The sequence below is a fragment of the Pteropus alecto genome, unplaced genomic scaffold (assembly GCF_000325575.1).
Source record: "Pteropus alecto unplaced genomic scaffold, ASM32557v1 scaffold118, whole genome shotgun sequence".
Taxonomy (NCBI): domain Eukaryota; kingdom Metazoa; phylum Chordata; class Mammalia; order Chiroptera; family Pteropodidae; genus Pteropus; species Pteropus alecto.
Window position 1 is genome coordinate 74,997 of NW_006440654.1, and position 11,240 is coordinate 86,236.

At 63.1% G+C, this 11,240-nt stretch overlaps 1 protein-coding gene across 1 annotated transcript in view; it reads right to left on the reverse strand.

The window, feature by feature from the left end:
- Positions 1-11,240, reverse strand: part of SHANK3 (SH3 and multiple ankyrin repeat domains 3) — a 35,477-nt gene that overhangs the window by 4,337 nt on the left and 19,900 nt on the right. The window contains 5 exon segments of the mRNA XM_025051035.1: positions 789-926; positions 2,147-2,294; positions 3,485-3,569; positions 4,065-4,195; positions 10,990-11,070. Coding sequence (XP_024906803.1) covers positions 789-926; positions 2,147-2,294; positions 3,485-3,569; positions 4,065-4,195; positions 10,990-11,070 — 583 coding nt within the window.

The window sequence follows — 11,240 nt, forward strand, 5'->3', positions numbered from 1 at the left end:
CACGGCGGACGGGGACAGCAGGACACTGGCACCATGAGCACTGAGGCCCGGGTTAGGGGCACTCAGTGCAAAGCGAAGCCCAGAGACCAAGCAGACGCCCGTGGCCAGGAGCGGCTGCTGGGGTCACTGCTGTCGCCCTAGCGACCGGTCTGTAGGGGGCAGGGCTAAATGGACCTGCAGGCTGAGCCCAATGCATGGTTCAGTTTCGCCCCAGACTGGCTGTGTGCCCCCAGGCCTGGCCCGGAGCCCCTCCGTTCTCTCACGGGCCACACAGGCTCACAATGAAGCCCACTCTGCCTGCTAAGGCAGACATCACTGCGACCCCTGCCAGGGCTGGGTGCTCAGGGCCGTCGCCCTCCGGCCGCCTGGCGAGGACCTGGCAGGAGCTCCTTGCGGACATCTGCGCTGCAGGTGTGCCCAGCTGGCTGTGGGCGTGGGCCCGTGGGGGAGGCGTCTCCGCACTGACACACGTGGCCTCTGGCTGGGCACCTTGGAGATCTGCGCCTGGCCGCAGGCCGGGTCTGGTCATTTCCATGAACTCGGCACAGCACAGGTACCTGTTCCCAGCCACCCCTCCTCCAGCCACCAGTGCCGTCGCCAGGCTTCCTATGCCTCGTTTGCACCTTGTCCTGCATAAGAGCTCTCGTCCCTGACAGCAGAGGTGGGCCTTGTGCGAGGGGCTTCACTGTCTGACACCCCCAGCCTCGTGGCACTTCGGTGCCCTCATCTCAGGGCTGCGTGGGCCAGTGTGAGCGGAGACATTTAAAGCCCAGAACAGGGCCACACACCTAGAGGCAGCCCCAGGTGGGCGGCTGAGGCTGTCATCGCTACCATCTTTAGCCTGCCGTCCACACCCAACGTTGGACACGGGATGGCGCCCATCTCTGCCCAGCATGTAGTATCCACAAGCCATGCGTGAGGAGCAGCTATGGGGAGAAGCGGCTGCTCCGAAAGGGTGCTGGAGGCCGAGCAGCAGGTTCTAACTTCAGGGGGAGACAAGTCACGGGCCTCAGGGAGAAATGGGGAACCTGTCCTGCTGCCATCTGGGGTGGGGGGGTGGCCCTGCGATCCCCAAGACAGCGGCCCCATGCTGACTACACGAGCGAGCGCTGTCGAGGTCGGCACGTGGCCCATGCGTGCAGCCCACTGCGGGAGCCTTGGAGGCAGGTTCTAGATGGTCCCCATGCCCATGGATCAGGACCTGAGGTTTCCAGGCTGAATCACATGCCCATGGCCACACGGCCAAGACCAGGGGTGGGAGCCCCAGGAGTCCAACAACTCGATGTTTGTGTCAGCAACAGGTGGAGGACCAAGGGGGGTCAGAGATGAGCCGCTCTCAGCTCAGTGGAGAGTCCGAGCACAGAGGGCCTGGGAGGGGGGAGGAGCTGCGCTCCCACCAGGGGCCACGTGCTGCTGGGCAGGCACTTAGATCTGGGCCTGTGAGGGACAGGCCTCTGGGAACTCTGAGGCTGGTGGAGGACAGTGAGTGCTGGCAGGCCCAGGGCAGAAGGAGGCAGAGACAGGTGTCCCCAGACGAAGCAGAAGAGGGCTGGGGCCCGTCCCCAGGACTCCAAGGCAGGAGATGCCCACAGAGGACCAACTGGAGGGATGAGGGGTGATATCCGCCCTACAGAAGGCCCCGCTTGACCAGAGGGATGGACTAGAGGGTGGAGCTGCGGCCGGAGGTCCTGAAGAGACTGAGCTGTCGTCAAGAAGCAAGACGCTGAGGCTGGCTAGGCCGCGAGTGTCAGGCACACAGCACATGAGGCGCCACCCAGAGTGTCAGGGAAGCGGAAGACAAGGAGGAAGCCATGGAGGATGCCCAGGGCTTAGGCCGGGGCCGGAGCGTGCCCCTTGGTGCCAAAGGAGCTGCAGTTTCTCCTGCTCTCTTCCCCACCTTCCCACCTACAGAAATGACCCACGGCAGCCCCTGAGGGACCCTGCCACACACAGTGGGCGGCCGTTATCTGCAAGTCACAACATTGTCTCCCAGAAGCAAGCCCCCACTCATTCTGCACGTCTAAGCTCGAACACCCCCCGCCAGCCTCCCAGATGCTCAGGTGCGGGTGGCGCCCCCTCATCTCCACCTGCACACACTCCTTCAACTCACCACGGAACTGCTGAGCTGAGCTGTCTGCGCACGTGTCACCTCCCCCAACTGAGCCCCCACACCTGGCCCAGGGTCAGCCTAGAGTGGGCATCGATCGTCCGGGGTCCTGGGGTGAATGAGGGATTGGGGTTTGGGCAGCTGGTTGGCCAGATGGCTGAACAGAAGACAGGTAGGCAGCGGTGACCTTGGGAAAGTCATTTTGCCTCTTGGCCTCGGTTCCATCGTCTGTGACGGGGAGGTACCAGCAGTGTCACCTCCCGGGGGGTTCTAAGGGTTGTGTGGAATGGGAGCGTGACAGACGGCTGCACTGAGTGCTGAAGGGGCACTTACGGGTTGGCACATGATGGGCTGGGCGAGGTGTACATGGATGGATGGACAGACCAGTGGACAGGTGGACAGAAAGTGGATAGGTCAGTGGGTGGATGAACAGGTGAGCAGGGGAGGGGGTCAGGATGCCTAGAAGGATGAGCAGTGGGTGCGGCTTGTTAGGTGACCAGGTCCGGGGTCAAGAGAGGAGATGGTCAAGCAGGGGGTGACAGTGGCTGGGGTGTGGTGAGGTCCCTGTCAGTGTGAAAGGCAGAGACTAAGGACACAGCCTGGGAAGGACTCGCACGGGTGTGGTGTGGGGGACAGGGCTGAACACGTGCAGTTGATAACTGTGGGGAAAACCAGTTGTTCAAAACCTGGCAGAAGACTTTCAGGGATGAGGGAGCAGAAAAGGGAGATGCTAATGGAGGTCAGAGAGAAGAGGGTGGGTCCATGTCCACTGGGAGGAAGGCCCTGGAAACCACTGGCGAGTCCAACGGGAGCAATTTCAGTTTTAGGACAGGCAGCGCCAGCCTGCGCAGGCTCAGGGGCAAGTGGGGGATGGGACACAGTAAGGACAGGTGACTTCGGAGACCCCGGCAGTGACGGGGAGGAGAGGTACTGAGCGGTCCTGGGGGGTGGGGCAGGTTCAAGGGGAGGGTAGTTTTAGAACCAGAGACATGACACGTACTCAGGCACCCAGGTGAGAACACAGAAGACCGGGAACGGCGTGCTGGCGTCTGTGGGAGGTTGGGGGGCACCGGACAGACGGGGAGCGGTGGATGGAAGGGCCCACTGGATGGGGAGCCCGAGGGAGGGCGCCCATGGGCAGTGGATGGGTGTGGGGGGTTCTCAAAGGTCTGCTTCAATAAGTGTCTCTGGGTTCAGGGAAGAACTGACCCCCACATTATGTCCACACACACAACATTCCTGGGCTGGGGCCTGGGAGCAGCAAGACCCAGAGGGAACCTGGAAACCCCAGCTGAAGGTGGGGAGAGGATCCCGTCCCCTCTCCGCCTGGGTGCGACTCCCCCTGCATCCCCCCCGCAGCCCCCCTGCCCTGCGTACCTACAGACTTGGTGCGAGGAATCCCCTTCCGCAAGGAGCCGGGCAGCTTCTCCGGGCCCGGGAGGCCCTGGCGCTCGAACAACGACTGCGGGGCGGGGAGCGGATACGGAGGTTCTAGGGCGCGTCCCCTTCTCCCAGCCCCGCCCGTCCACTCCTAGGTCAAGGACCAGACGCCCCATGCACTGATGGTGCCACTATGCCTGCTGCCTGGTCCTAGCAGGGGCACAGCCAGTGGGGCGGGGCTGAGGCGGACGTGGCCACAGCTAACAGTGGCCCTGGGGTGGCCCAAGTGCGGCTGCAGGAGCACCCAGAGGCGCCAGGGGGGAGAAGCAGGCTGAGGTAGACACACCATGGGGCACCAACAGGGCTGGGGCCTCTGGGGGGTCCTCCTGCGGCACATGACCTGCCGAAGGGGGCAGCACAGAAGGGAGGATTCTGGGGACTGCAACGGCCCGCGTGCCGCCGAGCGAGGCCGTGGGTCCTTTACCACCGCCCTGGAGAGTGGGATCCGTCCACGTGATGGGCCCCTGCCCTAGAAAACGCACAAAGCCCGTGCTCGGCCCGGCCCCCAGCGGCTTACACTGATCTCGGCTGGCGTGATTCTCCGGCTGGTGGGCCGTGGTCTGACGGTGGCAGCTCGTGAGTCCGCGTCCGCGATGTCAGGCCGCAGTGCGGGCTCGGCGGCAGCCGCCAGGATCTCATCCAGTTTCTCTGCGCGGCGAGAAGGCACCGTCTCGGCTACCAGGACCTCGACACCCCCGCGGCCCTGGCCGTGCCCTCCCCGGGGCTGCCCGCCTCAGTCCCTGCACTCCCCGGGGCGTGCTTCCCACGGAACCCAGACCCCGCTCGGCCCGCCTCCCCGTCCTCGGGGAGGGTCCAGGTGACCCGTGGGCCCCATTCCTGGAAACACTGGCTGAGCATTAGGGAGGGACAGCCTGTCGAGACCCCGGGGTCTGCCCGAGTATGTGTCTCCTGTGCCTTTCACTTCTCGTTAGCACAAGGCGTTACAGTCTGCGTCTCCACTGCACCAGGACAGGCCCTGATGTGCAGCGGGCACCAGCAAAGACCTAAGTCCAGGATGAGTGAACGGGGGCCATCTGCAGACAGCTCACGGCCCCCCGCCAGGGGACTAAAAGAGGCTCCATGTAGACCAGGGGACCAAAGATCCTTCATCCAGGGTGAGGGTGCCAAGCAGAGGGGATGTAGGGGAGCAGAGAGCGTGTGGGGGACAGTGCTGAGGGGCTGTCACCAACCCTTGAGAAAGCAGTCGGGGAAGGGTAAGGAAGACCCAGGGCTGAGGCCCAGACGCGGGAGCAGCAGGCGGCCTGGGCAGCTTCTCAGGTACGTCATTTACAAAGTTTTGTTTTTATTAAAGCAACTTGATGTTTTTAAAAGTGTTTCTGATTATTAACATCGCTTGGAAATTTCATCAAGTCAATGCAGGTGTCTGAGAGCGATGGGCTCTGGATGGACGGCTGGGGGGCCACTCGGGCCAGGGCGTGGGGCGCAGCAGGTATTGGGGTGGCTCCAGCGTCTCCCTGGCTGCCATGCTGACCCTCACTCAGTAGCCCGCCCACTGCACCCATCACTCTGGCCCCCAGTACCCAATACCAGGGTCTGCTGAGTATGCGTTTCCTGTGCCCGTCACTTCTCATTAGGGGCCCGACCCTGGGGGCCCACACATCAGGTCACCCCGTCCCCTCACTGCCCAGTGCCCCATGGGGAGCACTGTGGTCGGATCAACACCTCCCACCAGCATCTGCCCCAGCAACTGCTCCCAGAGCAGGAAACTCCTCTGAGAGGCCGGCTCACAGCCCCGCCGGGCCCCCCGAAACACGGACTCCTGCCCTGACTCCTGCCCTAACCTCCTGCCACTCGGCCCTCATCTGATGACACAGGCATGAAAGCAGCACCTGCTTCAGCGCCGAGAGTTGGCCCCGATGCACGAAGTGCTACGACTGTGCCTGTGGACACATCGGTGACCACTCCGCACGTCTGTACACCTCAGGCCCCAGAGAAAGGGCGCCAGCTGCTTCTCTGCTGGCTCAAGCACAGGGTCCAGCACGGCTCAACTCACCAACAGCACACGCCCCGTCTGCGGACCCGCCCCCGTGCCACTGAGGGATGGGGCAGGGGGTCCGCATCCTGTAATCAAGTGAGTCACTTCCCCTTGGAAGCTGAGGTCACCATCGCCACCTGAGTCCTTAGTGACTTGCAGGGTCGACAGCTTTCCCTGAGTCCTCCCGCTGCCCACAGCAGCCACACGGGGAGGACACTGTTACTGCCCTCATCCGACCCAAGAAGCTGAAGCCGAGAGAGACAAAGTGCCCGGATCACAGGTCTGAGAGCAGGTCGGACGCAGCCCCTACGCTGCCCAGAAACCACAGACTCGGGGCTGCACCGGAGAGACGCCCTGCGGGAGGCGTGGGCACGTGCTCGCCGAGCTGTGCATGCAGAGGCTGCAGCTCCGAGCCCAGACCCAGTGAGCGTGGAGGCAGCAGAACAAACACCGTCCGCCACAGGGGCCGGACGGGCCAGATGAGATGGTTTTCGAGAGAGAAAGAATCAAGAATTCTGCAAGCCACAAGCTGAGCTTGACACCAATCCCCGACAAAATTAGAAAATGTAGTCTGAAGCAAACGATTCTCGACACTTAAATAAGGAGACGCAGCCCCTCGAGAGCCAGGTCTGGGACACCGGGGCCGCCCGCTCCCATGGGCCTGGGGCAGGGTGTGCGGCTGCAGCCCGTGGAGCGTGCGGGCACGGGGGATGAAGGCCTGCGGGGGCAGCGTCCCTGCCCCAGCCACAGCACAGCACCCTGGGGGCCCCGCTAACGAGCTGCGGACAGAGCCGATGCGTTCCAGAAATAGCCGTGTGCCGGCCTCAAAGGTGCAGAGAAGTGGCCACCTGCTTTAATGCCTGAAGAGACACGAGGGAGAGCACTCCATCTGGGACAGCACGGGTCAGAGGCCAAGGCTGCGGGCCGCGTGGGGCAGCCCGGCTGGCGGACAGGGCGAGGGAAGCCGGAGCGGGGCCCGGGCGGGCACCAGATGCATGGACGAACGCGGGGCCACTCGGCTTCTGTCTGGCCCGGACCCTGCACAGCTGGAGCGGCCCCTGTTCAGGGCCGGATGGGCCAGGCCCTGGGTCTGACCGGATGCTGGACCCCAGTGCCCGAACCCAGGCTCTGTCCCGATTGGGATGCTAGCGACGGGCTGCACGCACAGGATGCACAGGAGGCGCCTCAGAGGATCCGGGGGCTGAGGGCTGAAGACGGGAGCCGGGGTGACAGTGACAGCCTGGCTCCCACCCCAGGGCCGTGCAGACTGTCAGCTCTGAGCTTGACCCCAAAGCAGGTCGGCAGAGAAACGGGACCCCAGCAGGCACAGGAAGCAACATGGGCCACTTCAGGCACCGGACCCTCACCCCGCCCATGTTCCACAAGCGAGTGCCAGAGCCGAGTCCTCTGAAGCCGCCCCTGCCCTGGCTCCAGGACTCACCAGGCTGTCCCCAGCTCACCCGAGCCCCAAGGCCCTGAGCAAGCCTCACTGCCCCTTCCCCAGGAGGCCACAGCCCTGACAACTCTGTCCCTCTCCAGGTCCCGCTGTGCCCCCACCAGACCCAGGGAGAAGGCCATCAGCAGGGCAAGGGCCAGGCCCCCAGGCCCCCCTGACGGAACGGGCTCCTCACGGGCCAGCAGTGCCCCGCACGGGGTTGGGCAGAGCTGGGGCCCTGGGGACAACTCACCCCCTTTCCTTCTCCGAATGGAGGCTTGGAATCAAGAAACAGAGTGAAGGGGGTAAGAGGCAGGCTTCATCCTTCAGCACCCCAATCTCTCCCCACCCCCACCCCAAGAACCTCCCAGAACCCACATCCCCCAACCTGCACCTTCCCATCAGACGTGAGTGGCAAATGTGCCCAAGTGCCAATGGTACGTGGCTTAAGACTCAAGACAAAAAAACCAGAGACAGGAACACACGCTTTTGTGTGCACGCACACACACACTCGTGCAGTCCGCTCACACCGTGCCCAAGTGCCAAATGGTACGTGGCTTAAGACTCAAGACAAAAAAAACCAGAGGCAGGAGCACACGCTTTTGTGTGCACGCACACATACACTCGTGCAGTCCGCTCACACATGTGATGCACACACATACTTGTGCACGTCCACACAAGTCACATATACACGTGCATGCGCATGCATGTCCACGCACATGCACACACATGCACACTGCTCGTGCATGTCTTCCTGCACACATGCACACGGCATGCTCATGTCTGTCCACGCACACACGCACACTTGTGCATGTCCACACATGCTTGCGCACACCCACTCACACAGGCACACAGACATGCTCATGTGTCCACCTGCACATGTACACGCATGTGTGTGCAAGTCTATGCACACACAAGCGGACACGTACACACACAACGAAGTCATAGTCAGTTCAGTCAAATATTTTCAGAGAAAAGGCAAAAGCCCCGCAAAGAAACATTCGGAGGCCACCAGCTGCACGGGTCGCCCCTGAGCAGCCTGCGCGGTGTTCCCCACGCAGACCACGGCCAGGCACAGACCGCACACTGGCGTGGAGCTGCCCTGAGTCTCATCACAAAAGAGAAACAGACCCAGAAGTCCCGGCCTTGTCACGAGAAAGCGGACGAACAGGAGGCTTCGGATCCCCAGGCCATCCCTGGCCTGGGTCTCCACTGACCGTCGCAGCCCAGCACGTCCTTGGTGACACCGAGCAGGTGAGCACGTGGTGACTCTGAGGCCCTGGGGCATCTTCTCCCCTCCTCCTCCCGCCACCTGTCTCGGGGGGGGGGGCCCTACGCCAGCCCCTTCCCCTCCGCTGCCCTCTGCTAGCTGCCCACCCCAGGGTGCTGCCTCCCCCCTCTCCCCGCTCAGGGCTCCACCTGTCCCCACACCGCTGAGGGACAAGCCGCCACCCTCGCCACCTGCTTCTTCCGCCACCTCACGCCCTGCGTTCCTCCCAGCCGTTCACGTCATCATCTCACTAGACTACGGGGCCCTAACGGGTGCCGTCGGCTCTCGACAGTACGGCCCGGGACGCCGGGTCTGTGCTGGCCGCGGGCCGCAGGTCTCACTTCTGTCTTTTCAAAGCACAAACGCCGGTGCCTCGGGCGCCTGGGGAAACGACGGTGGGCGCAGGTCTCACTTCTGTCTTTTCAAAGCGCAAACGCTGGGCCGCGGGCCGGTGCCTCGGGCGCCTGGGGAAACGACGGTGGGGGCCCAGCCTCCGCACCCCGGCTGTTTCTGGAGGAGCTCGGCAAGTGCGCTGGCTGCCAGGACGGCTCCGCTCTGGGGCGGGCCGGGGCCCCCCTCACGGGGGCAACGCGAAGGGCCTGCGTCCAGATTCGGCCAAAGCGGTGACCCTCACTCAGCAAGACAGGGCTCCGTGCTGAGCTGTCCCGTCACCGTGCCGTGGACGCCTGTGTAACCACCTCTGGGAGGGGGCCCCAGCCCACCCCCAGAGTCCCGCTGGCACTGGTTTATGGATCGGCGTGGCGCATGAGCCCCCCATGCCCAGCCTGACACCCGGGGAGCCCTGGGCCAGAGCCGGCTAGCTCCTCTTCCTCCACGGATCAGGTGGCTTTAGCTCGATGCAGAACTCGGGGGGAGAAGCCCTTTCACACGAGCCTTCGAAGGCATCGTACCGTTGTCTCCCAGCACCCGCCGTGCTGCTGAGCAGTGTGCCGTCGGCCAGCCGCCCTTCCTGTGCCACCGGTCGGTCACCTGGCTCGTTTCGTCAGCAGTTAAGGTTTTTTTCTGCCTGTGGCGTGGTGAAGTTTCGCTGCGGAATATCCACATGCAGTTCGTCGTGAACGTCCTTGCTCGGGACTCGTGCTTCTTCACACCGGGTCTCCCGTCCTCCTTCGGTTTCGGGAAACCCTTGGCCGTTTGCTCGTCGGATATTGCCTCTTCCCCGAGCGTTCCCTCCTTCCCACTGGGACCCTCGGGAGCCAGGATGTTCTCCCTCGACCTCCACCCCCGGCGCGCTCTTGGGGAGTCTGCACCCCTCTCTGCGCTGCTCCCTGGGTGATCTCCTCCGGTTTATCTTCTGAGTCACTGTTTTTCTCTTCAGCTGGGTCTGCGGACAACCCAGTCCCGCAGCAGCCTGGGGACGCCTGTGCGCCCCAGACGTGGATTTTCTCATCTCAGCGGCTGAACTTCTCATTTTAATTCTGTTCTTCAGGGATTCTTCTCAAATAAGCTTTTTCATTTTTTTTTCTTCCTGGTGCTGTCCTGTTCTTCCATCAAGAGTTGTTATTTCTCTTAAACTTTGTATTTAAACACCTTGTCTCTTTCATAGTCTTCTATAATTTCCCGTTTTTTTCAATGCTAACCCCAGTTTAGGTTCCCGCTCCCCCACGTCTCATGGGGCCATAGCCACGTCCCTTGGCTTTACAGAGACCCCAGGGCCCCAGCCCCTCACGCTGAGGCTCTGCCCTGTCCCCAGCCCTCGTGGGTGACAGAGACATGGTGCCCTCACACTCCCTCGGTCCTGATTTCTCTCTTTATTTTTGATACCTGGGGGATTCTTCTTCGTTGTGAGTTGGCTGTGTTTTTAAATTTTTATTTTATTCAAAGGGAAGTCCTGAGCATGTCAGCCCAGCCGACCTTGGTGGATGTGCTCCACATTAAGCTAAACCGCAGCCAGGAACCCACTTGAAGAGGTGGCTCAGCCTGTGGCTGGTCAGGACTCAGCCCACAAGTGAGGTCAGGGCGAGTTTTTGGGGACAGGCAGCGGTTCTCTCCACGGCCGGGGCAGAACCAAGCCTGGGCCCAGGGTTGGGGCTCAGTCTAGAACCAGGATCGGGGCCTTCCCGCGGCCAGGACTGGACCAGGGCTCAGCCAGGACTGGTTCCATGGTCCCTCCTACAGCAGGGGCCAGAGCAGAGTCTGGGACAAGGGTTGGGTTAGGATTACAGGACAGAGCACGTTAACAGACACATTCAAGACAGGGTGCTGACGGCCACAAGCCCGTCACGAACTGTCATGCGTGTCAGAATGTGGACATGTGTGTCCGGACGTGCCCACCATGAGGCCACCAGCGGCACTCTGGGACCGCGCCCACTACACGCCCACCAGAGCCCCAGCCCCCGTGAGCCCCGCAGCCGGTGGGGGCCTGTCCTTTGGCTGTACGCACGGCCCTGGACAGCCCCAGTCACACAGCTAGTGCCCAGAGCAGAGCCCGGGGAACCCCGACTCTGGCTCGCTCTCACTCAGGTGGAACGAAGGAACAGTCAGGCTGGACAGCGGCAGGCGGCACACACTGGTAGCCGGGCCGTGCTCCCCACCGCCGGCCCCGGCTAACCCTCCGTCCTCCAGCCCCATCGCCCAGGCCCTGGCCCTAACCCGTCCACGTCAGCCCCACTGCACCCCAGACGCCCCGCTGCCCCGCAAGGCCAGCAATGCCCTCGTCCGTCTGTCTGTCCGCCCTCCCATCTCTGCCTGAGCCCGGCCCCACCAGCCCCGCGGCTCACCCAGCTCCTCAAGCTCGGCCGTCATGGACTTGGAGCGCAGGGTCAGCGTGGTGCTGGGGGCCCGCTTGGGGGGCGGCGGGGCTGCAAAGAAGAGGGAGGCCTTGGGCCGCCAGTCCAGCAGCGGGCGGCGGGGCGCGGCCAGGTGCAGGTGCCACTTGCGCTCCACAGCCTGGATCTCCTCGTACTCCCGCGAGGACGCGTCGCACTGAGCCAGGACCTTGTTCAGGCTGCGGCTGGACGCAAACTTCTTC